We start from the raw sequence: 24,839 nt of genomic DNA on the forward strand, positions 1-24,839 counted from the left end.
TGCCATATACAAATATTACAGACAAGCAAGCAGCATATAATATTAATGCCAAACAGATACAGGGTAAAACTTGGGATTCTGGATAGCGGTGCATGCAGATACAATTGTAATGAGTTCATTAGTAATGCAGGACTGGATTGATTAAGTAGTTGCCGCTGTGTAAAGCCTTGTCTAGCGCTGACACTTGATATATTATTTTGACCCAAGAGAGATGCTCAATGATCTTGTCTCTTAAGTTTTGGCAATGCATGTCATGTCAATACAAATTATTGAGCTGAACTGAAAGAAAGAAGCTGTAGTTGCCACATGGATACCCTTTTTATATTCTACTGTATATAAGAATTGCAGCTTCCCAAACTGGATTTTTTTATATAACCTTTCAGAAGTACAGTTTGAAATAGCTTGTCTTCTTTTTTTCTTTCTTTCGCTTTTTCTTCCTTCCTGAGAATGTTTCCTCTTGCCATCGTGATAAAAATGTACTCCTGTGACAAAACAACCATGTCCCAGGATTTTATCCTTTCCTACCACAATGGCAGCACATCCCCTATGTGATGACACAGCACAGAAATTCCACCACATTGGGGTTACTTTTGCATTGCCTGATACTGGTAACCATGATGTGAAGTGTCAGAAGGTATAACAGTTTTCTACACAAAAGAGTCACAGGAGGATTCAAACAGTCTTTGAGGACCTGGATATCCATCTGAGATTAGAGGCCTGGATGAGTCAGGGTAGTTGTGTGCAGAAGCCTTTCAGCTCTAGGCTGGGGATCTGAAGGTGAACAGCACCTGGAAGAGGTTACCTATTCCTGGAGGTTTTGATAGCTTATTTGAAATGGCCTTCAATTGGGGATCTGGACCCTTTTGCTAGCAGGCTGATTATTACAGATTGGGAAGCTGGCACTAGCGGTGGTGGTGACTAGTACAGCACACCCCTCCATCCATCCCAGCGCAGTCAGTAAGCACTGTGGGTGAGAAGTAGCAGTGCAGGTAGCATATACTTTAGGGATACAGATAGTTGACACAAAGTATGTTTTGGTTGGGGTTCTTCCACTGTAGGTGAAAAGATTCCTACCTTTTCCTTCCCTAAGTCTCTCTCCAGCTGTGTGTCCTTCCTCATCCCAAACACCTTCTGATGGCTCCTGGGCTGTGCCTCGTGTACATTCACTGGCATTTTAGAGTGAGCTAAGGATTGCTAACCCCATTTTAAGGCAGGCTAACTGAGGCCTTCTGCAAATGGGAAGCGAGGCATAGCACTGTGAAATGATTTGCTAAAGGTTATCCAGCTGTGACTGAGAAAAGCGTGCTCTGGGTCTGCTGCAAAAGATGCCACAAAAGTGTAAATGTTAATAGTAATAACTTTAGCTACGTGTGTTTCTGCTTTGCAAAATTACATCTCCACCAGGGGACTTGTTAATGTCAACGGCATTCAGTTTTCATGATCACCGCTTGAAGTGATCAGTCAGCTGTATGGATCTACAAATTGCTCCCTTGCAGCCAGCCTCTTAGTCTAATGCTCAGGCGACAGTCAGCTGTGAGGATCAGACTCGAAAAGATGCCTTTGATTTTCCTTTGATGTTCCTGAGCCAAGGAAGAATTTCACACGGCCACTGGGCGGTAGGTGAAGATCCCCTCTGTTTATGGGAAGCCAATTATAACGCAGCTGACCCACTTTGACCTTAAGATTACTGGCGGGACATCTGGGATGTCCTTGCGAGGCAGAGCTGGCTCACCGAATGTGCCTAACTAGGGGCACAGACCGATTTGTTCGTCTGGGTGCGGCGATCATTCAAACAGCGTGATTGTAATGGAGGTTGCACAAATTGATCCTGGTCAGACTCAGTGTATTTATTGGCTTGCACTTTGGCATCACTGCCGACACGTGAGGATAAAGCAGGGTTCTCGTTTAGGATTTAATGATAAAAAGTGGAACCAACTTACAAGGAGAACAGGTCCTAGTTTCTAAGCCTCTCTTCCAGTTACCTCTCTCTTCCCTTATTTTTTGTTCCCTTACTCACTAATTACTCCAGATCTCAGACCAGCAGAAGCTTTTAAAGGCCCTGACAAAAGAGCATCAAGAACGAGGTTATTGGCCAGAAGGCTCTCTAGAGCAAGGTACACACTGGGAGAGGGGTGGAGGCACAAAAAACTAATCCTAGCGGGGAGGCCAGTGGGACGTTGGAGAAGAAGAGCTGGAACTTTTTTCTTTTTAACCTCTCTTGAAATTGCTTTTTAATTGTGATTGCCGGCGGTAGCTGTGGTGGGGGGTGCGTGCTTTTTGGTTTTGTTTTTCTTTTGCCGTGCGCCGGATCCCTGTGGGAGCTGCACACGCTGTCCGGGGCGGGTGGGATGCTCGCCCCCGCCCCGACCCGCGCCGCGGGGCGGACTACAAGCCCCGTCATGCCGCCGCGCGGGCGGGCGGTAGCGGCGGAGCGCGCCTGCGCCGCCAGACGTGGCAGCAGCCCGCAGCGGCGGCGGGTCCGGAGCGGGTCCGGCTCGGCGGCGGCGGCGGCGATGGCTGCGCCGGGGCAGGGCGCGGGGGCTGCGCGGCGCCGCGGGCGGCTCCCGCTGCTGCTGTTCGGCCTGGCGGTGAGTGGCGGCGGCGGCGGCCGCGCCCCGGGGCGGCGGGGGGCGGGCGCGGGGTGTCCCCCTTCCCCGGGCCGGGGCGGGGGCGCTCGGCGCGGCGCGGCCGGCGGAGTTGGGGGAAAGTTGGGAGCGGGACGGGCCCCTCGGGCTGGGCGCGGCGGCTGCCCCCGCCGCCCGCACCCGCCGCCGCCGCCCTGGGCGGGCTCGGCACGGCAGGGCACAGCCCGGCGTGGCTGGGCTCCGGCAGCTCTCCTCCCGGCTGTTTCCCCAGCCCTCAGCCCGCGCGCTGCTTTCCTGCTTCCCTCCCTCCCTTTCTCTGTGTCTTTCAAAAAAACATCCAGAGAAAACCCACCCCGGCGTGCGGCGGCGTCTCGCCGAGCGGCTGCGGGCTGGAGCCCCCGGGGGCTCCGGCCGGCGGGCGCTTCGTTCGTGAGTAAGTTTCGTGTGAAAATCGGTGCCGCGGCGGCAGCGGGCTTCCCTCGGTCGTGGCTCTGCCGCAGCAAAGCTGGCCTCGCTCGGCTTTGTGCACCTGTGCGCGGGCACGGGCGGCCGTGGGCAGTCCGGGCGGCCGTGGGCAGTCCTGCCGCCCCTGCCCGTGCGTCCCTCGAATGTGGCGCTCTCCATCTTAGTGCATTCCGGAGGAACTGGGTATGTTTCATTGCAATTACAGTAAGTAGAACACCCCTTACCTCAGGGAGACTCCTAGACTTACAGAAATATTTTAAAGTCTGATTTTTCTTTTTTTTATCCACAGAATTTAGCATAAATAGCTCAAAAGATTGGCGAAGGCATGCTTTAAAGCGCTCCTTTATTTACTTTATTGGCACGAACTACAGTTCTTCCTTCTGCCTGGACAAATAGAGTTAATAATTAATGAAAAATTACATTAATTTTTTTACGCACGCGTGATCCGAAATGTATTTGGAAACGCGTGACTTAGGAGTGCTCATCTAATTCATACAGATCAAGCGTGGAATTGCTAATTGCCCTATGCTTATTTTGTACTAATATTAGAATTGCCATTGTGGGACAGAAAGAATCGGCCCTGTCTGATGTAGCCTTTTGCCCCAGGCAGGGGTCTAGCTATCAGCTCATTCAGGAGGAGGGAAAAGAAATGCTGTGCATCCTGCACAATTTTTGTTTTGTTCTAAGCTTGGTCTAGAAGCACAGACGTCTGCTATCTGCAATTTAGTTATTGATTTCAAGTGAAACTGAAGTCAGGCTGAATTCTTCCTAAAATGTTGGAGAGGTCTTAGTGTGGCTTTTTTTACCTGTGGCTCGTCTGTAATATTCACAGTACTTTTCTCAATGATACTTTTTGGCAGTGAATTCCTCCGATTAAGTATATACTGTGGACCAAGTAGAGTTACAAGTGGACTGAATTTTCCCTTAATTTAAAATAACTAAGCACGCGGAGTTATTTGTGGTATTTCCTTCTATATCCACTGCAACTGTCAGACCTTATCTTACTGTAACATTCATGTTATGTTAATGTAAGCATTTTGCTGTGATTTCTTTCTGTAGATTAAAAGATTATTCCCCCCCCCCCCCCCCCCCGCTTTCTTCATGTGAATCTGTTGTTCCTAACTATTCTAGTTGCCCTTCTTTGGACCTTTTGTATTGCAGAGCTGGTATCTTTGAGATGAGCAGAGTGGGCCTGCCGTTGTCAGTGAAATTATATGAAGCCCTTATAATTTATCCACTTTATTCTCTCTTAGCCTTCTTGATTTGCCCCAGCATTTTATTTGCTGTGTGATACTGCATGCTGAGCAGATGTCTTAATTGAGCTGTTGATTCAGCTAATTCTTTCCCGTTTGCTGTATTCAAGTAGCTTAAATTATTTCTTCCAATTTGTGTTATCTTGCACTTGAAGGTGCGATTTTTCATCTTGAAATGTGTAACTGTACGCCAGGATTAAAAAACTAGCCTACAGCTGTGACATTGCAAAACCTGCTTTTAAATTTTTCTTGAGTCAATGTTTGCAAAGTCAGTGAGGCTGTTAAATCGGGACGTTCTCAGTGTGTAAAGTTAAAGTGAAGGTAATGCCAGCTGCTTGGTAGGACAGAGGTTAATGAGAACATTGTCTTTCCTTCCAGCCTGTCCTTTTTTATGTACCCAAACGTGATTTTTTTTTTATTTTCTTTTTTTTTTCCACAAGTGTTGAGTGCTTGCAGTGCACCTGGGACAGCAGCTAGAGTTATGCATGCCTAGCACTCCTGAAAAATAGGGCTCATTTTTAAAGTAGGACCCAAAATTGGAGGTGGCTTCCGAGAATTGAAATCCTTATCTCTGTAAGACTTCCTGCATTTGTAAAAGAAAAACTACAAAGCTGGATGAAGAAAATACTTCAGTATCTTCTAATGTTAAGTTGTTATCTTCTGCATCACTGTAAATGTGACACACACATGTGAGGAAGATACTGCAGTGATCTCTGCCTGCTGTGAAGTTTTTTTTCTTGAATGAGTCGGAGAGTCATAGGGAAGTTGTGGTTTAACTTTAGAGATACTTCCCTATTTGGTATGTCAAGTAGTTGACTGTATTTCACGCTTGGAGGACTGAATTTACTGCTAAAGGCATTGGGAAGGAGTTTCACACCGAGGTGGATTTGCGTTTCCTCTGATGTATTGGGTACTGTCCTTTCCGTAGCAGAGGCCAGCCACTGCTTGCAACAGGATTACGGATCTGGGATTTGTTTGCTTTGCAAACACTGATGAATGTTATCTCAGGCCAACATGGCAAAGGTCATTTTGTCTTCTGAGTCTGACCGACTTACAGCCATTGGGAACCTGGTGCCTTCAAAGAAAGGCTTGAAAGGAACATTTCGGGCTTCCAGCTCCTCAAGTCCCAGTAACATCACAGGAACGCGCTGGTGAGCACTGACGCGGACTTGTGAATCCAGGCCTGTGGGGAGGGCTTGGACGTGTCTCACTCTTTGTGTTGCAGGGAGCCCTGCAGCGTGCCAGCAGTGGCTTTGCCTCTGGTGAGTTTGCAGGCAGGGTGCGAGCGCTGCTTCTCCTCTGCAGTGCTCAGGTGCTGTTTCCCGTGGTGGTCCTTCAGCTTGAATTTGGGAATACCTTTTCCCATCCAGTTCTTGTTTATTCTACAGGAGCTGCTTTGGGAAGTGTTTTGCCACGGTCAGAGAAGAGGATATTGCAGAGGCAAATCCCTTACTTGCTGTCCCGCCACCCCATTCCTACTTTGTCTGTTCCCTCTTCAAAATACAGATTTTTAAAACTTGTGTTGTGGGCTATGCTCTGTCTCCTCAGATGCCCTTCTGTCGTGGTTTAACCCCAGCTGGCAACTAAACACCATGCAGCCACTTGCTCGCTCCCCCCAGGTGGGATGGGGGAGAGAATCAGAAGAGTGAAAGTGAAAAAACTTGTGGATCGAGATAAAGACACTTTAATAGGTAAAGCAAAAGCCATGCATGCAAGCAAAGCAAAACAAGGAATTTGTTCACCACTTCCCATTGGCAGGGGGATGTTCAGCCACCTCCAGGAAAGCAGGGCTCCATCACGTGTAACAATTACTTGGGAAGACAAAATGCCATCACTCTGGACATCCCCCTCTTCCTCCTTCTTCCCCCACCTTTACATGCAGAGCATGATGTCATATGACATGGAATATCCCTTTGGTCAGCTATCCTAGCTGTGTCTCCTGCCAACATTTTGTGCACCCCCAGCCTGCTTGCTGGCAGGGTGGTATGAGGATTAGAAAAGGCCTTGACTGTGTAAGCACTGCTCAGCAATAACTAAAACATCCCTGTATTATCAACACTGTTTCCAGCACAAATCCAAAACACAGCCCCATACCAACTACTATGAAGAAAATTGACTCTACCCCAGGCAAAACCAGCACCACCTCCCAAATCAAACCTGGGCTTTCAGGACTGGTTTTGTTACTCAACTCCATACCTTATGGAGTGATGTTTTGAATCCATTGGCTTTGGTGCCAAAGCGCCTGGGATATTGCCACAAGTGTGGTGTGGTCATCAGAGGTGGTGTTTCTGCCCAGGGGTGTGTTCACGATGTCATGAGCAATTGGTGATTGAAGAGGTTCTTGTTCCATTGTTGACCATTTCTTTTGCTTTTTGGTGATGCAGTTCTTTGAGTTCCTTCATTTCAGTAAAATTGGGGTAATGAGACTCACCTTTCTTCAGAGTTGTGTTTGGAGGTCTGTGCATGGAAAAATTCAATGCAATTTGCGACCAGAATCACAAACTAGCATTGCCTTAAATTTCTTGATGCAGACAGGGTCACTTTGGAAGTAAGTTATGGTTTACCTTGATCCTGCCACCATTTCAAGGTTGTGAATGGCAAAAAATTGTGACGGCAAAGCAGGTCTTAAGTTTTAGCATTTGCTAGCTGAGAGTAGCTGGTAGCATTGGTGGAGGGTGCTGTGATTTGTGCGCTTGCAGAACATAGATAACAAAGCTAATCTCATTTGCGGCCACCTTGATGATGTCCTGTCTGTTGTCTTTGGGTTTATCGTCATACAGCATATTTGCTGGGTGACTGCAAATAGACTGTTTCTCCCTGCCCCTCACTTTTCAGGAGATGGCACGCCATGAGCATGTGGTTGTGTGCTGCTCTAGGATCAGCTGTGTGCTGGATTGCTCTGATGTATCCTTCCTTTTGCCTCTTGCAGATCACTTCCTTTCTGTGTGAATTTTACTCCAACTATTTAAATTAAGCTTTGTCTCCTATCACTTGGCAGAAAAATCTGAGGATTAATTAGTTAATATTTGCGCAATGCTTTGAAGCTAACAAGTGCCATATAAAGTGCTAAGGATTTTCAGGTGTCATTTTTTGCCCTCTCTTCTTTGTAAGTCCCATTAATAGTGTTTTTTGTTGTCTTTTTATAGCATCTCCTATGTGTTTTTTGAGTAGGTTATGCTTCTTTAAACTTCTTCAAAATGCAGTTTTTAGTGGGGGATTGTGTGGCATATGCTTTGCTCATGCCCTTAGCTTCTGAAGTCATCCAAATGTACTCATTCAGAAGTGATGCCTGAAACATTATTTCATCAACAGCTTGTTTAATATATATTGCACCAATGCCTGGCTTGAAGAGAGAGCGAGCTTCATTTTCCTAATAAGGACAAAGTTATTTGTCAGCATTAGTAATTGACCCTATTACAGTCAGTTGTTAATTAGTAAATAGTTGCACAGGTTTTCCTTCACTAAGCACTTGAAAAACAGTGATAAACCATACAATTAATTGGCTACGCAGAGCCCCTAAGAACAACCTTTAGTATAGACTATTATGCCTGTAGCTTATGTTCCTTAAAACCCAGTGTTTAAGAACAATATGAACAGTAGAGTCTAGTCAAATCTTGACGTCTCCATGGTATTTTTTGCTATCTTCTATATTTGGAAAATGAACATAGCAAGCACCACGTTAAGTGGAGTGCCTTATTTGTAGCATTCTTCAGCCTAAGTTAAAGAATACCAAGACACTCTGTGTCAGGATTTTAATTTGCCTTCCTTTGCGAACAAAAGAAGATACGACACTTGCCTCTTGTAGCTATGACCCACCACAATAAAATGTCAGCAGTGCTTGGGGGTTTTTTTATTCCTTGAATGGCTTGAGGTGAGAGTTCATTGATCTGGATTATATACAGAGTAAGAATGCGTTCTTCCATGGAGCTCATGGGAAATGCACAAAACCCAAGAAGTGTCCGATGGGAGTGTCTGCAAATGTAAATCTGTCAGGAAAAACCATGGGTTTTTAATGCTGTCAGTCTTCCGATGCAGAAGTTATTGATCTTCCGGTGTGTCTTCTGGAGCGCTCCTCACCTGGCCATCCGCTGCAGATGTGGTTGGGAGAACATGGTTTTGCGGTCCAAGTGGGATTGCATGGGCTACTGCAGGGGCTATTTCAGTTGTGACCCCTGAAGTCTGAGACCCAAGTGCTACCCTTTCTCTTCCCCCCTCTTTCAAATAATAAATTCTTAGCAGGCTTCCTTGGGGTACCTTTGGGTAACAGATAACCCGTCCCCCCTCATCTGATTTGATTAAAATGTTTCTACAGCTATTTTGGATATTAATCATGAATGAAAACAGGGGACTGTCCTACTTATCACTATCCATCTTGGAAGGCATTTGTTACAAATGGCTCAGTGATCAAAGCAGCACAACCCTGAATGTAAATAGCAGCAGAGGGAGGGCTTGTAAGTGAAAAGCAAGCAATTATTGCACAAGGTCAAGAGTGGTTTGTATGATGAACAAGGAAGATAAAACATCTGCAGTCAAACTGTGATTCTTGTAAACAAGGGGACTTTGGATTTGAACATCTTGTATTTTTAAGTGAGAACAAATTGGGGGGAAGGGAGCAACAGATCTGTTTCTCTCTTGCTCTTGCCTGGAGATAGATGACTTAGACCTGGTATTTTCAGTACGTGCACGCTGCGTGCACCCCAGGACCTGGCTGTGCCACCGGCTGATCTGCAGGTTTACGAACCTCCATCACTGCAGCGCAGAGATGTTCCTTCAAATCTACCTTCTGAAGTTAAGTGTGCGCTTCACCACAGGGTTCGCTTTGGAAACTGAGTGGGAAAGGGAAGGTGAGATCCGGTCTTGTTCTTGGGATTTCTTGCCTGTTCCCTCCCCCCTGCCCCCCATTTTAATGTAGCAGAGGAGACCTCTGTTTAGAATGTGAACTACTCCCCTCCTAAAGAAATTAATTATGAAATTAAATTCAGGTATCTCCATTACTGCTTGGAATTCTGAGGCAGGTTTGCTCTTTAGCTAGATTCCCATAAAATGCCTTGTCAGACACAATCTGTTTTGTATGTACAGGGTTGCTCATTGATCATATTTACAGTGGGTTGAATGTTGTTGTCCCAAAATGAGAATGACATCAGTGGGCGGTTAAGCTAAGACAGAAATCAAAGTCAACGTCTTGCTGAAAAATGGGCTTTTGAAATTGTGGTTGAATGTAAAACTGCGTCCCTGCCAAGCAGCAGTTGTGCTAGAATCAGCGTTGTTCACGTCACCCCCAGCTATTCTTTATGAATAGTGTGCAAATTGTCTACCTAATTATACATCTAAGTGTTAGTGTGCACATAAAAATTGTATTTTGACATATGGATTCAGGCACCTAAGCACTGTTTCAGCCGTGTATCCATTTATATTTTTTTATGCATAATTTGTGTCCAGGGAAATACATTTTTTTCATGCTCTTGAGCTGCAAATAGGAGAAATAGGAGTTTTTCTGTCCAGTGTACAATGCTAGTCCTCTGATAGTTCTTCCTTATTTAATTTTGATTTGTATTTTCTTGTTTTTAAAACCACGTGTTTTCATTGCCCTTGATTATAAATAAATAAATAAATAAATCTCCAGGCATGCTGCTTATCCTTAGCAAAAGACCGTGCTGTCACAAAGCTTTTGTGGGGCACAACTCATAAATTGAACTGGGTTCTGTGGGAACAGCAGTTAAGCATTTATCACATTTAATTTGAATAATAAATGTAAAATATGAAAATACGTTCTTGTGGCTGCTTGAAAGATACTCCCTTTTCTCATTCTGAAATGAGATTCAGAGAAGAGTAAAAACTTGAGAAATAAACTCTGCTTTCTCAGATCCTTGACGGTTTTGAGAAAACACAGCCTGAGGGATGACCACATTTTTCAATAGCGTCAGTCCTGGAAGTGTAATTAGAAAATAGTTATTTGCCTGTAACTCTCTTTGCCTCTGGGTTTCTGAAAGCTCAGATGTTTCATGGGTACCAATTCTAAGGGAACGGGGTTGTGGAGTGTTTTGCTGCTCTTTAACGCTTGCATATATTCGGCAGCTCTGCAAGGAGTTGCTGGAGAGTGGGAAAAAAAAAGGAAAATGAAACCTTTTTGACTGATCAGACTTCTTCCACCTAGCTCGCAAGATTATATATTTAAATACATACTTTGATTTGAAGAGCAGAGGCAGAGCTAGAGCACATGTGTTTTTGTACCTTGTACTTGAATAGCAGTGTTTCTCAGCAGTTTTGAATTGACTGTCTTGAGGGTTTGGGTTCACTTACATTTTACTTGAGTATCCTTCATGCATCTTAGATCAGACACTACAATCGCACAACTGATATGCGACCTACACCATAAAAAATTCTGTGAAAATAAATTCAGATTGAGATCTTGAGCTGGGGAAAATCTGTAGACTAGAAGTGCTACCAGATTTGCATTTCATAGTCTGCTGTGTGTAGTTTGCCTTTTTCTGAAGGTCTCCACCAAAGTTTCTTGCATCTGAGGACACCAGGTGACTATTGTATTGGTTCCAGCTCACTGAGCCAGCCACGCGTGAGGACCTGTTATGCTAGGCACTGCGCAAACAGCATGAAATAAAGTAGACCTTCCCTCAGTTTTGTTGCAATTTCTTGTCAGCATAACTGTCGCAGGGCAGGAGTGGCACAGATGTTGCATGTGTTGGTCCCATTATGCCTTCTACTTTAACGGGTACCAAGGTAGGCAGCTTCTTGAGAAAAATGTTTGGAGTGTTTCTTAACTTTTCAGCAGTGGTTGTGAATAGATTTTAAAGCTTTAGGATGCTCAAGTGACAAGAGAATTTAGCTTGTTTCTTATTTATAGAGTTCCATATGTGTGAATGTAGCACTTCCTGACGCGTATGAAAAGAGGCTTCCTGCCCAGGAGGGACTGTCACCTTTCTTGACCTCTTTTTAATATGAGCTCATCTCCTCTTGTGCCCTGGATTTAAACAAGAAGCAGCGTGCTTGATCGGGGAGTGCCTGGCTGATGAGCTCTCCTGCAAAATGTCTGGAGTAAATCTACCTGAGTCATATCTCACAATTAAAGTCACATAGCACAGTACATGCAAATGAACCTTGTCTTTGCTGCTCCTTTGCCTGTGGGCTGTGCAGGAATAAGAGCCTGGTTTTCCGTGAAGAAGAGCGTGTAACTGCTTCCATAGGATTCTCTTTTCCCATCCTCTTAATTTCATGCTGTTGACAGAACTAGTGGCTGTAGCCCTGGTGAGGCTGTAGCTGCTGGTACGTTCATCACAGCATTGGCACTGCAGCAGGGCAAAGCAGCCCCGTGGCAGGGACTGGCATCGGTTGAAAATGACTGCTTGGCATCACTTGCCTTCAGTGGAGATGGTAGCGAAGGCGGAGGTTCTTCGGGAGGTTTAGCAATACACTGGCTTCTCATTCATTCCTGGGTAGGGTCTTCATTTATTTCAGCAGGAGAAGGCTGGAGAGCGTGGAACTACTTAATTCTTATCAGTTTGCAAACACCATGTAGTGCAAATGCGTATTGGGAGACGGTGAACTTTTCCGCTCAGCCGATAACCTCCCAGTATTGCTGCGGCTGCCTTAAATGTGCAGGCAGGGTGTTTCTGTCCAACTGGATGCCTTCAGCTTGGACCTTTTGGGTTTTATAACCAGGAAAGGCTGCAACATTAATCTTAATTAAAGGGAGATGATGATTTATTCGGCAGGGCTGACTGGTGTGCTTGTATGCACAATGTGTTTCCCAGTGGGTTTTGGTATAAACCATAGGATCAGAGAGAGCTGCTGTAGTAAAACTGCAGGAAAATGAGTAGCACGTATTGATTTGATACCTGGGGAGGAATTGGGCAAAGTAGCAGTGGATATATGCAATGTGATGTGCTTCTCCCTCCAGGCGCCTGCTGTTCCACCAGGGCAGCGAGTTTTCGGTTGGTGGCAACACTGTCAAGGTGGTAGTTAAAGCTGTCGCTGTTTCCAAAATCCAATTCTTCAAGAGGTTTATAGCTCTGCCATTATAAGGGGGGGGGGGGGGGGGGGGGGGGGGGAATTGCTGAAATTGGCTAAACAGCCTTTCCATCTGGAAAAGACATGAAATATACATACTTCCACCCTATTGGTGAAACTGTACAGATGGTTTAAACAAAGTTCATAATACCATTTGATGTCATGTTGAAAGTGGCCTTTGTGGCTTTTTTGGTCCAATTATTTCTTTTTGGCACTGAGTTCACAGACTACAGTATCCTTAATTGAGTCCGGTTTTCTAAACCAAAGCAGCAACCTGTAGTTTCATTTTTTCCCTCTGTGTTCAGCCTTAGTTTCAGTAAAGTTTAGTTTTAGTCTTCTGTAACTCAAGGCATAAATAAAACTTTAAGACACTTGGATAATTAGAAAAAATTGAGGTGAAGGGAAAAGTTTAAAAAAAAATACTTAGGATTAAAGAGATCTGCTCATAAGTCAATGTTAGATTAATCCCTCCTGTACAGCCTCTGATTGCGATGAGTTTTGAGCAGGAATTTGCATGTCTCTGTCACCTCACTTAGCACGACTATATTTGTCTACTTTGATTGGCAACACCATGTATTTATCTCAGAAAATACACAAATGATTCACATACATCAGCCTGAAGTAGGAAGGCTGAGCTCTGGACATCTGGATTTAGAAGAATGAGAGTCTGTCAGTCAAATTAAAGCATCAAGAACATTTATGCTGAAGGTAGGGGCTGACTTGCAAATGTGCTTTTTCTCTTCTCACATTTAGACCATCTGGTCAGCAGGGCTCAGTGGTAGGAATCCTGCCTGCGGAGTGGGATAACTTGTTTGCTCTAAGCCTGTGTGGCCTATTGTGCTTTTATATTTTATGTTATAGGTGTATCTTCTAGTGACTTTAAATTCCTGAACATGTCCTGGGCTCCTTTTGAGGATGACCTCCGTTTCAGCTCGGCGGCTTACCTCTACCTCGTGCGTCACAAAACTCCCCCTCCCCTTCCCACATGTAAAAACTTCTGGCACTTATAAAGTATGTTTTGTAGGTGCAGTCTTTTGTTTCTGTGCCTTAGTGACGTGGTGTTTGCAAATAGCTGAATTTGTAATGAAGTGTAGTGCCTGGGGCTGCATGTTCTGACTTTGATTGGCTTAGTGCCTTGTTTTGAATGCTGCAATCTGTAATACAGGGGATGCAAGAAGAACAGCCTCTTACTTGTTCACATCCACCCTGGACGTATTTTCCAGCCCAGTTGGAGTGAGACATGATCAAAATTACTTCTGTAATTAAGAAAACGTTGAACCTCTTGTGTGTGTTAGGCAAATGAGCTAAAGCTTTTAGCCAAGCAATTAAGTGTTAAGGTTTTACTGTAAGGTGAATGTAAACTAGACAATTTCTCCAGCTAAGCTTCCTATAATCATTCCATTAGTATGAATTCAGTACAGTAGGGAGGCAGCATAGCCTGATGGATAAGATTATTATTATTATTATTATTATTGATGATTATTACAGTACAAATGAGCAGTAGAGGCCCCAGCCGAGGTTATGGTCATATTTTGATAGGAGTTTTACTTTATGGTAGCATAAAAGACAGACTCTGCTGTGGAGTGGTCGTAATTTAAATAGACCAAAAGATGCAACAAAAAATAATTTCTTAGCATAGATACAGAACTGAGATGCAGAGAGATTAAATGCCATGCCTTCCCTGTGGCCAGTGGAAGCCAAACTTGATCTTGCGGCAAAGGCACTGGTGTGTGTGTGAGGTATGGTATGGCCAGTGGGAAACATAAGCCCTGTTCCACTTTGGAAGGGTGGGTGGGAGAAGGGTTGTGGTTAGTGCTGTGATGCGGGTGCTGGATTACTTGCAAATTCTGTTTTCATTTCCTTCATCTGCTCTGTGTCAGTGTGGGTTAGTTATTTTAACTTATTGGCTCTCACTGTCTTCTGTGGGATATCCAAGTACTCGACTGAGTTTGCAATGTATTCTGAGATCTAGGGACAAAAGTGCTCTTGAAGTGGTAATTTGCTGCTTCTCTTGTTACAGTATATTAAATTTACATAAGAATTTTCATCTGATTATCTGACTAAAGAACTCTACTTTTAAAGGGAGTGGCTTCTTAACTAAAACAGTATTCCTTGATGTGTTTATCTCATCTTTCCGTTTAAGGATGCTTGCTGGGAGTGGTATTGGTCCAGTTTCAGTAAGTCACGTGTATGGTTTTTTATTTTTCTTTTGCTGATCAAATCGATATGATCGTTTATTTAAGGCAGCATGTCTCAAGATCATGAAAAAAGGTCAAGGCAATTTCAAAAGCAGTTTGTGTCTTGTTTCTCAGCATGGACCCTGTTACTAATGTTTCTGGCTTTATGTTTCTGTAGGCATTCTTGCCGGCGTTCATGTACTCATTGAAGGTGTCTCCACTCATAGAAAAAATAAGTGACCACAAGGATTTTAAGAAGCTTCTCAGGACACGGAATAACATACTAGTGCTGTATTCCAAATCTGGTAAGTCCTTTTTTTTTTTTTTGATGTCACAGCTCTTTGCGCCCAGCAAGGTGCACGCGTTTGAACATCTGTGTTCACGTTTGGTTACCTGTGTACATGCTCAGATCACTAAGCTGTTTGCCCTTACTTGCTCTCTGTTCAGTGTTGCCTTATGTGACTGCAAGGTGCTACTACGTGACTACAAGGGCTTCTTCAGGACTGGTGTCCTTTGTTCCAACTCAGAGGCTCCTGATGTTTCAAGATTGGAGTCTTCTTAATTTGGTTTTCTAATAGCTCTGTCACATTGGCAAAAATGCATTTTATTCTGGCTTTGTCTCCAAAACTGGCTGCTCATAATAGCTGTCAGCCAGAGCTTTCTGGTGTGTTTATCACAGTAGTTTGCAAGTTTCGATTTCCTGGTCACACTGAAAGGCTTAGTGTTTGTAGTATTGAAATCAATCCATCTTTGCTTCTGACAGCTTTGAGTGTCCCATGGTTGTCTTTCAACTTTAATTAACAAAATGTAAAAATAAAAAACGAGCTGCTTGTGTAAGAGGGAGAAATGGCTCATTTCACGTCATGCCACCTGTCCCCTTGAATCTATTTGCTGTCTTCTCTCTCATTCAGGCTCTCCTTTCTGGCTGTTCACTCTTGCTCTTACCTGTCCGCTCTTTCTTTTGCTCTATTCTCCTCCTGATGTACCTTTTCTCCTTTGTTGCCTGGTTTGTTTTGGTGTGTTGTTTTGTGTTACACTATGTAAAATGAAGAAACAATCTTTAAGCTCCATATGCAAGTGCAGAATGCTGTTATGGGTGTGGAAGTCATGGGACAGCATGAAGTAAAATGTGTCACTAAGATGATTTTCCTTAGTGCTGTATTGTTTTTGTTCGTTGTTGTTGCTTCTTTTTCCTTCCTGCAGGCAAGCAATACAAGATAATGCTTTGTTTTGGGGTTGGGTCCTCCCTTTGTGACCTGTTGCAAAGGTCGTATCACAATTAAGCTTAATGACGTTGGCAGAGTGCTCTGGGTTTATAGTGTGGCAAATTGGAGCGGTATGTGGTGACCCAATATCCCCCCTCCCTCACCCCCCAATATCAGAGAATTTTGCAGACAAAAATGTGCAGGTGCTGGGATAATTAACTTTGTTTCCTAAAGATATGCTTATTCTGAAACAGTTAAAATGATATATGTGACTTAATTTTTGTTAAAATATTTGTGTTTTGCTATAGTGGGAAACTTTGAGCGCTCAAAGTTGGCCAAATGGTTTTGTAGTAACAGGTTCAAAGTGAAAGTCATAAAAGAGTTTCTAATGCGTTTTGATTTTGAAAGGAAAGCTTTAGATAAAAAGGACATCTGTATTATTCAGCTTTTTAAAGGGAAAATTTTCTTTTTACGCTTAAGATTTTAGGTGATGGTTGCTTTCATTTTTAGAAGCACAACCAGAACACTTCAGCTCTGACACTCATCAAATAAATGTTGCCCTATGGGCATTGTTCAAAAGCTGTGTTGTGGAGATTTCTTTTTCTGTTTTTGTTATTTAATTGGTTGGTTTTAGCAGTCTAAAGCATTGCATGCAGAGCTGACTGTGGGATTAATGTTTCTTCCTAGAACAGTGATCCTTGTACAATTAGAAATCTCTTGCCTAACTGTCACCCAGAAAGAGGGGAGGGGAAAAAAGAGATATGAAGTTGGAGGTGCGATTCTAACCCCAGATACACGTCCCCCAGCTGTGATGAGTTGTTGGCCAGCATCTGATCATACTGCTGGAACAAAGGCTTTGCTTCTCAGATGAGCAAAACTAGATGAGTATTTCTATCTCATGCAGAAAATGCATTGGTTTCAGATGTCCTCATGTACAGGAAAAGTTTAGTTCACCCTTCCAACTGGGTATCCTGCCAGGGCTGCTCAACTAGTGAGTCTTCTGGGACAAGTCTGTTGTATCCTGAATGCTTATTTTTTAAAGGGTGTTTGTCAAACTGTTCCACTCTAAGGACATGCAAAAAAATTCCCCTATGTGTCTACATCCCTATGTTGGAGAGATGTGGCAATTGCGTGTTATCAGTATTGGGGGTAGGAGAGTTTCTTGAGAGCTAACATGTGTGGGCTAGCATCTCTGATGGCATCAGGCCCAAGCAAAGGCTGTTGATACAAAGAAGGTGTTTCTGGCTTGGGGGATAGTTGTGATAAAAACTGTGGAGGTTTAGAGATTATTTGAGAGGGCTATCACTACCCTCTGGCTCTACTTCTCTACTCTGACTTCACTTTCTGAAACGTTGGAGACAAGATATTGGTCTATAGAAGCATTAGGTCTGACCCAATATAGCCGTTCTTGTATTCAATTAGTTGAAGTAGTTGTGGAGCAGCAGCAGTTTAAATAGATCTGGAAGAGGCTCTGAGTTTCTATTTTCTGTTCATTGAGGCAGGAAACAGTTTCTGTTAGATTTCTGGGGGAATTGATACTTTTTTGAACCTCTATATTTTTCTCTCCCAAGCTCTTGTCACATTTTTCTTTTGTGTTTATTTTTAATACCATTTATAAGACTCTTTTGGAATGGAAGTATTTTGCAAAATCTACACATGTGGCATGGCGTTATAAAAACCTCAGTTGTGCATTTATAATACAGCAAGTTCTTGGAAGGACCTTTTCTGGGTGCTTTCTGCTAATAGTTTTGAGCTCCTCATGACTGTTGGTTTGGGTATCTCCCAGGGTCATGAGAATAACAGCAGGTTATTTTCTGTGTGTGACAGGGACAGAATTGAGGCAGGCAGAGATGCTGAATGACTTGTCCTTACAGCTGATCAATGTCCTAAATGAGGTTGCTCTAATTAGCAGGCAGTGGTACAAACTGGTTAATGCCCAGCCACAGGAAAAAGGCAGTGTTGGGATGGAAGCCAGTTTGCAGGAGAGGACACAGTATAGCTCTGTAAATGTAGGTCAGGGAGCGTGCCTGGAGGTATGAATTTCAGTGTGTTGTTTAAGGGAGGTGGAGGGAAGGAACCACCCAACTTCAGCTGCAGCCAGCATTCCTTCTAGTTTACAGAAGATTTTACTGATCCCTCTCATACTGGTTTCTTCAAATTAGACGAAATGTTATTCTAGTGCTTCAGAACAAAGGAATGCACCATTATGTTTTTCTGTGGAGTAATAATGCTGTTGTTGATCTATTTTTGTTATTATTTTATTTTGTTTTCCAGCTGCTGCTGCGGAAAGCTCACTCAGGTTACTGTCCAGCGTGGCCCAGGAGGTGAAAGGACGAGGTACTATAAGCTGGATAGACTGCGGGTATGTGTCATGCTGTTTTTCTCTGTTTTTTTTCCTCTCCCCTTTTGGCTTTTATTGCTGACTTAGCTTTTTTGATGGCTTTGAAGCTTTTTGCCTGTAACGGAACCCACATCATTCTGTGCAGTTTCTTCATAGCTGTAGGGAGCCTATATCTTACCATCCTTTCTTCCATTGGACCAGTGGTGGGGAATCATTTTTTCCTTATGGCTGTTGTCACTTCTTCTCTGACAGCATGTTTTTCAGCCTGAAGCTGGACACCCCAGCTAGCATCGCCTTTCACAGGGGGCATGTAGCATGGAAACTGACTGCTCTGGCTTTCCCACAAGCCAGGGGAGGAGGAATCCCTCATTTTGTGCCTCAGCTGGAAGGCAATGCAGTTCTGCTCCAACAGCAAATGTTGCATGAGCAGGAGGGTGGTTTGCTTGGTTTTGAAGCGTCCACCCATTTGTGTTTCTCAATAAAATGTGGGGGTTTTTTTAAAGAACTTCCTCTGTGCTTGTATAGGTTCATGGCAATTTTTAATGTGAAGGCAGGGAAACCTGTTTTTGTAAGTGGTTGCTTGTGTGGGGAGGAATGAACAGGTTTGTACTTTCTGGTTTGCAGATGTGAAAGCCTCCACTGTGGTTCTGTTCAATAACACATTGCCTGTGGTTTTAGCTTGTGTATCATAGTGCCTCTCTGCCTCTGCAACTTTGAGAGCCTTGCCTGCAGGTGGCAAATTCCCCTTCCTGTGCTGCAGAGGAACAGCTTGCTGCCTACCTGTGTGTTTGGGTGGATTGCCATAGTATGAACAAATTGTACGCTGTGCACAAATCTAAGTCAGCTCTGAAAATCCTGTGGCTCCCTTAAAATTACACTTTTGAAACCAACCTCCGTCCATCAAGCAGTGACCTAGAATAAGTAATGGGTAAATCAAAGTTAACGTGCTTTTGTTGTTGGTTAACCTGTCTTGCTCCCTGCCTGCCACCAGGCAGGTATCTCTCCTGTGGAGTCCTCTGCTTCTGCCTTCTGTTTGCATTTTGCTGGGCTCGTCCAAATGCGCAAACGCTTTAATCTCTGCCCAACTGATGGGGTCAGTGTTCCAAGTCATCCACTGGCAGAAAGCAGGGCTGCTCCTCGGAAGTCAGTGAAGCCTGTACCACTTTGCACCTGCTGAAAAGCAAGCCAACTGTATTGACCCTGACGAAGAGAATGTTATGTGGAGATCTGGCATACCTCTGAAATCCAGTCTCCTTTTCTAACGAAAGCACTGATAAACAATTTTTGGTTGTCAGTAATGATGGCTAGCAGATAGGATACTGGCCCAGCTTTTTGGCTTTAGTTTCTAGTTGGCCCTGTTTGTGACTGTGGAGTGGTCACTACCTTTTTGTGTCTTCTGTTTCCCTTTTCTTTTAGGCTACCTCTGTGTTGGGGGACTTAACTGCTTACTGTGTGTGTGCGCATGTGGCATGTGTATACAACTGCTGGAATGATGAGGCTGTTCATCTGGCCCTTCAAAATGCTGCTATAATACAACTAAGCAATAACCATCTCCAGGATTTATTTTAGTTCTGGGTTGGAGAAGGAAAGATTCAGTGTTTAGGACTTCAATTTGAAATCCAGGGAAGTTTTGGTACTTAGTTCAATGAGTCAGTCTCTGCTCCTGAGTTTGTAAGTGATGGTGATGGGGAGGGAAATGTGTTGTTCAGTTTTGCTGTAAAATAAACTTCAATTAATCAAAACTGAATATGGTCTCCCTTTCCAAATGTTGTCATCTAAACCAAACTTTGTTATGGGATTTACTTGCAATCAATGTATTTTAAAGTCTCCTCCAGGTAGTGCTTTAATATATTTCATAGGAAGCTTGGTACGTGCAGTGCCTTTCTTCTGACCATGGTGGGGAAATATTTAGTTAAGCTTCCTATTTGTAATGAAAGGTGAGTTATTCCCAGAGAGTGAAGCAGCCTGGTGAAGGTCATGCTGTAAGAGGTTGGGAGACCTGGGAATGGATTTGTAGGTTCCCAAAATTTGGTTTGATGCCAGTAATATCACAATCAGATTGCCACTGCCGAGTGACAGGCAGTGGGCAGGGTGCTGTAACATGGCAATAGCTGTAATTCTCTCTTCAAGGGTTGAGCAGCGCTTCCTTTCAGATCACTCATTTGGGAGGAACCTGGGAAAAATAGATGATCTGTCCAACTATAGCTGGGTATTTGTTAGAGATGTCTCTTCTATTCTTCCCTCCTGCAGAGGGATGTCATAACAGAGTTTGTGAACTTGCCTCATGGGGCAAAGTGAGCTGGAAGACTAGCTTGTGGCAAAGGAGGTTTTGATGCATGCAACCCCCCCCAACAGTTAGAGCCTGAACCAAGTTTTGTGGTTGATTTGCTTGTTAAACCTTTGAAGTGTTCAGAAGCCAATCTCATAGTGTTGAGGTAACTTTTAAATAATTTTTTTCTTTCCTTAAAGGATTGTTTTCCTTTGCTTATTGGTTTTCTTTTTTTTTTTTTTCCGTGTACAGGTGGCTGCAAACTGCTGCCCACCTCATTGCAGTGATAATATGAGAGAGGCTGCAGTATTGCTGTCTGTCACCAGTCACAAAGGGCCAGTTGTAGGGCCTGAACAGCTGAGTCCTACCAGAGTTCCTCAAGCTATTCTCCCACTGCAAATATGCTGTGAAGCTTATTTGCAAGTCTTCATGCTGAAACAAACAGTGCACAGATGCAGGGATATTTACAGCACAGGCTCAATTTGTTTTACAAATACTGACAAGAAATGGCTTGTTTGGCAGCAATATTTAGCAGGGAATTTTGGCTTTGCTCTTCACATCCCGCTGTAGTGGACTTCTTTGCCTTTAGATCCAAGCATTGGCAAGGCTGGCATACATGCAGAGTTCTGGTTTGTGTCTCTGCTTCCCTGTGGCGATGTCAGCAGTCTTTTTCTCTTCTTTTTCTTTATTGGTGGTGCTTTTTTGTTTCTTGTCATTCTCCTTCTTCCCCTCATTTTCAGGAGAAAGCAAGAACATACTGCTCCACTGATGGAAATCATTATGGATTGCAAAGTCTCAGCAGTATGTTCTGTATTTCATACAGCACAGGGATGTGTGCAGGTTTGCGGCTGGAGGCGGGCTTCCTGAATTGCTGGCTTACGTGGAAACTGTGCTCCTTGGCCTCGGCTTTTGTTGGGTCTGTGGTATGAGGCAGAGGTTATACTTGAGCTTTCAGTTCCAGGTTGAGTGGTCTCGGGGAGACCAGGGAGGTTTGTTTTTCAGCACAACGTGGGGAAATACTTGGTTTCTTGCTGAGAGTGTTAGTGTGGAGTAGAGGAGGTTGCCACTTAGTTTGTCACTGAGGCAGGATAGCAGAGGTCCCCAGAGCACCTGGGCTTAGGAGATGTAGGGCTGGGAAGTGCCAGGTACCTGCCTTTCCTGCACAGTTAGGTTCACTTGTGTTAAGTGCCATGCTGGAGCAGGGCCATGCTGAGTGCAATATGCCCAGGGACGCCTCTGTGTGCAGTATTGCAGATAACGTCCTCGTCCACAGGAGATTTCAAGCAGTTTGCCCAGGCAGATAGACGCCTCCTTCTAGAGATGAAGGGGCAGCACGAGAATTGCTTGCAGCATTACAGTGGTCACTGTTTGCTCCTGTGTGCTGAGGTAGCATTTGTGGGTCTGTACACAATTAAACATGAAGCTATTTCAATTGTGAATAAAAGACCCACAAATAATGTGATAAAAATATGTTTTATTCTAGCCTTTCCATGTTTTAATTAGGAAGTGCTTGCTGAGGTGTTTGATATTGAATGAATGGTGGTGTGAGAGACAACAGAATATTGAATTAATCATGCCTGGTAAGATGCATGGTATAAAGGATAGAGCACAACGTTGCAGGCTGGTAAATCTTCAGTGTCCCAGAGAGATGGATCAGTCATCTCATGAGCAAGTGTTTTGGGACTCGTGTTTGGGGACATGCCACATTAATAGGAGCCAAGAGTCCCAGCTTCTGTTCCTGACTGCAAATATTCACTTCTTGTTACTTTGTGCTGTTAAAAAAGGTGTATCTGTTTTCCAGGCAACTGGGTAAATATTGCCTGATTCATTAGTCAATGTTTATAAAGAGTTTGGAGAACTTTGAAAGGAAAAATGCTACAGCAGCATGAATGAGCGTTCTTCATTTAGTGTGTTCAGATGCTATTGGGATGGGCATGTAAGCAAGCAGAGGGTTGGGTTTTTTACTGAATTATTTTTAGTAGTAGGCTGATAGAAATTTTGAAAATTGAAGGGCTCCATAGGGAGTTGAAAGCTTAAGATGTCTGCAAAAAAGAAAATGTCATGTCCTTTTGTGCAGTCTCAGAGTCTGGCTGCTGCTACGTGTAACAGCAGGTTGGGGTGCAGTGGAGCTGGTGTGTGCTGTGTAGGCAGACGGATGGTCGGTGTGTGTGCTGCAGAGCCTCTGCATCCCCCCTCGTCTCCTGAAACCTCCATCTTTGGAGGCTTAGTCCAACTGGGGGTAAGCATTGATGTGGTCAAGTAAATGAGTTTTGTGAAACATAGAAACTCCTGGCAAATCCTTGTGGTGGCAAGTAAAAGGTACAAAGTGGTGTGCTTGGGAGCACAATAAGATGGAATTACTGCTTGAGTGAAAGACAAAATTTTTGTTGCTTGTCTTTAAAGCAGGCAAAGCTCCAGTCCCAGTTCATGATGCCCTGAGGTCTGGTTTTGAAGAATAATCGTTATCAAGTTATCCTCTAGCCTTCTTGAGTAGGTTTTGTGATAGATCATGGGGTGGCCAAGGACTGATGTTACTTGGAAGAGTGTAACTAGTTTGGGTGAAGTGGAAAGAAAGTCAAATGGCTTTGCTGAAGAGAAGAAAATGTGTTTGGCGGGTTATAAAATGCATTGTGGTCAGGTGCAGCTTTGAGGAGGTGGCAGAAGAGGTTGAAACTAGCTCTTTCCATCCAGAATGTGATTTAGTGAACACTCCTGGTTTTCCTGTTACTGAATTGTCTTGAGGTTTTTATTGGCTATAACTCCTGCCTAATTGTGGACTGGTATTTTCAAAAAAGCACCCTTTTCTTTGGCTCTGGGTAATTGTTCTCTGTTCAAACTTGCATGGTTCCCTTTACTGTAGGTCCCAAACATAAACAAAGCTGTGTGATTTCCATCTGCTGTCATAGCGCATGTGCTTGGCTTTAGCACATCAGACTGCTAGGAAGAGTAAATGCCATCTGGTTAAAATGTTTGACTAATTTTTGGTTGGTTTTAATCCCACTTTTTCTGCTCTTGCGTGTCATTCTTGTAGTCCCTTTTGTGTGTCCTGTGCGTCATTCTTGTAGTCCCCATTCCCAATAATTGCTTGTTATTGTTGCAATCCCATGACACTTAGCATAAAGGTAAGACTGTAATTTGGCTGGTAAAGCAGGCCTTTCAAGGCTATGCATCTAAATATGTGCTGGTTCACGAGAGTATCAAATCTAATGAGTAGTTGTCTTTTCTGGGATTTCCCCCAATTTCCGTGTTTATCTGCCTTTTAGATGAAATCTTCCTTCCCAAATTTCTAATTTCCTAATGCATTGATACAGAAAGGCTTTACTCATAAACACAATCATAAATGAATTTCTTTAATGCCTTGAAATAGCAGGGAGGAATTTCAGAAGTAAGGCTGCTGGTACAGATGGCATTAAGTGTCATTTTGCTCTTTAGTTTTTACCTTCACTCCTATAAAGCTGATCAGAAGAAGGATTTATTTAAGAGAATAAGTCTACTCATCTCCCTTCCTTGTAGTTGAATTTTAAAGCTGATGAAAAGCTTTGAAATTGCAAATAAAAATGACCAGATCTAATGGAGAGAGAGAAAAAAGGAAGAAGAAAGGAGCGCTGCTCTTGCACCGATGCGACCCCTTCCATCCAAGTAGATTTGCTGTGCGTGGGATTTCTGCCTTTTTCGACAGTTGCCTCGAAGGCAAAGGGCAGTGGCAGCTCAGGAGTGGATGGCACGTAATGTTAGGTGCCAGCCTGGGGGAGGTAGCAGGGGCTCCGTTAGCAGCTGGTCCAGGGGAGGTAAGCAGGTGTCCATCAGGAACACTTCGCAAGTGTAGTTACACTGACAACGTGGTCCTTGTGTGGATGCAATTTATATGGGCAAACTGTGCATTTGCAGCATAGATTTTCAATGCCTTCCTCCTGTCTCTGTCATAACCTCTGCGTGGTTAATGCTAATTCACATTAAAGCCCTTTTATTTTCCTGTAAGAGTGACCATCCAGGAAGTGCCATGCCAGTCTGAAAAAAATTCCTTTAAGTAAGCTCTCAGTTTCTAACATAAACGCATTTAGTCTGGTGTATTGCATTAATTCAGAAATGCACAGTGTTTAACTAAAATCCACTGTAGTGTTTGGGTGTACGAGCCTGGGCTCGTGTCTCAGTTTCATCCTAACTGTGTTTTCCATGGATTTTGCCTAGAATTGCTTATTAACAGCTTAAACGTTGCTGCTTTTCAGACTAAAATGAAGAGTAAGTGAGCTAAGATTTTATGTAAAGTTACCTCCATTTTCCTGCATTCAATACTTCATTTGAAACATCCTCTAGCATCCTCTCCAGACCCATAGTGCAGCTAAAGGTCATAAAACAGGCTACCAAGGGAACAGTATAATGTGCTGCAGTGTCTGTGTGCCCGTGGGTGATACATTCAAAACCTGCTTTCGCGGGGATCTTAGATTGGTGTGAACTCAAAGATAGAGTGGTAGCTGTCTTGTGTCCCAGGTTAGGACAGTGTTCCGCTGTACCAGCTTGTGTG

General features: G+C 43.8%; 1 protein-coding gene across 3 annotated transcripts in view; it reads left to right on the forward strand.

Moving 5' to 3' along the window:
* The first annotated feature begins 2,454 nt into the window (after positions 1-2,454).
* PDIA5 (protein disulfide isomerase family A member 5) overlaps positions 2,455-24,839 on the forward strand; it is a 103,292-nt gene continuing 80,907 nt past the window's right edge. For 2 of the 3 annotated variants that reach the window (XR_005932690.1, XM_030018223.2), the window contains exons 1-3: positions 2,455-2,588; positions 14,681-14,807; positions 17,982-18,069. Coding sequence is in view for 2 of the 3 variants with exons in the window: in XM_030018223.2 (XP_029874083.1) it covers positions 2,514-2,588; positions 14,681-14,807; positions 17,982-18,069 (290 nt within the window). In the remaining variant the exon portion in view is untranslated. Of the gene's footprint in view, positions 2,589-2,975; positions 3,015-14,680; positions 14,808-17,981; positions 18,070-24,839 lie in introns of those variants that run through there. The other variant, XM_041124412.1, reaches the window with a different exon arrangement.

This window comes from Aquila chrysaetos, chromosome 6 (genome assembly GCF_900496995.4).
Source record: "Aquila chrysaetos chrysaetos chromosome 6, bAquChr1.4, whole genome shotgun sequence".
In the NCBI taxonomy this organism is placed as follows: domain Eukaryota; kingdom Metazoa; phylum Chordata; class Aves; order Accipitriformes; family Accipitridae; genus Aquila; species Aquila chrysaetos.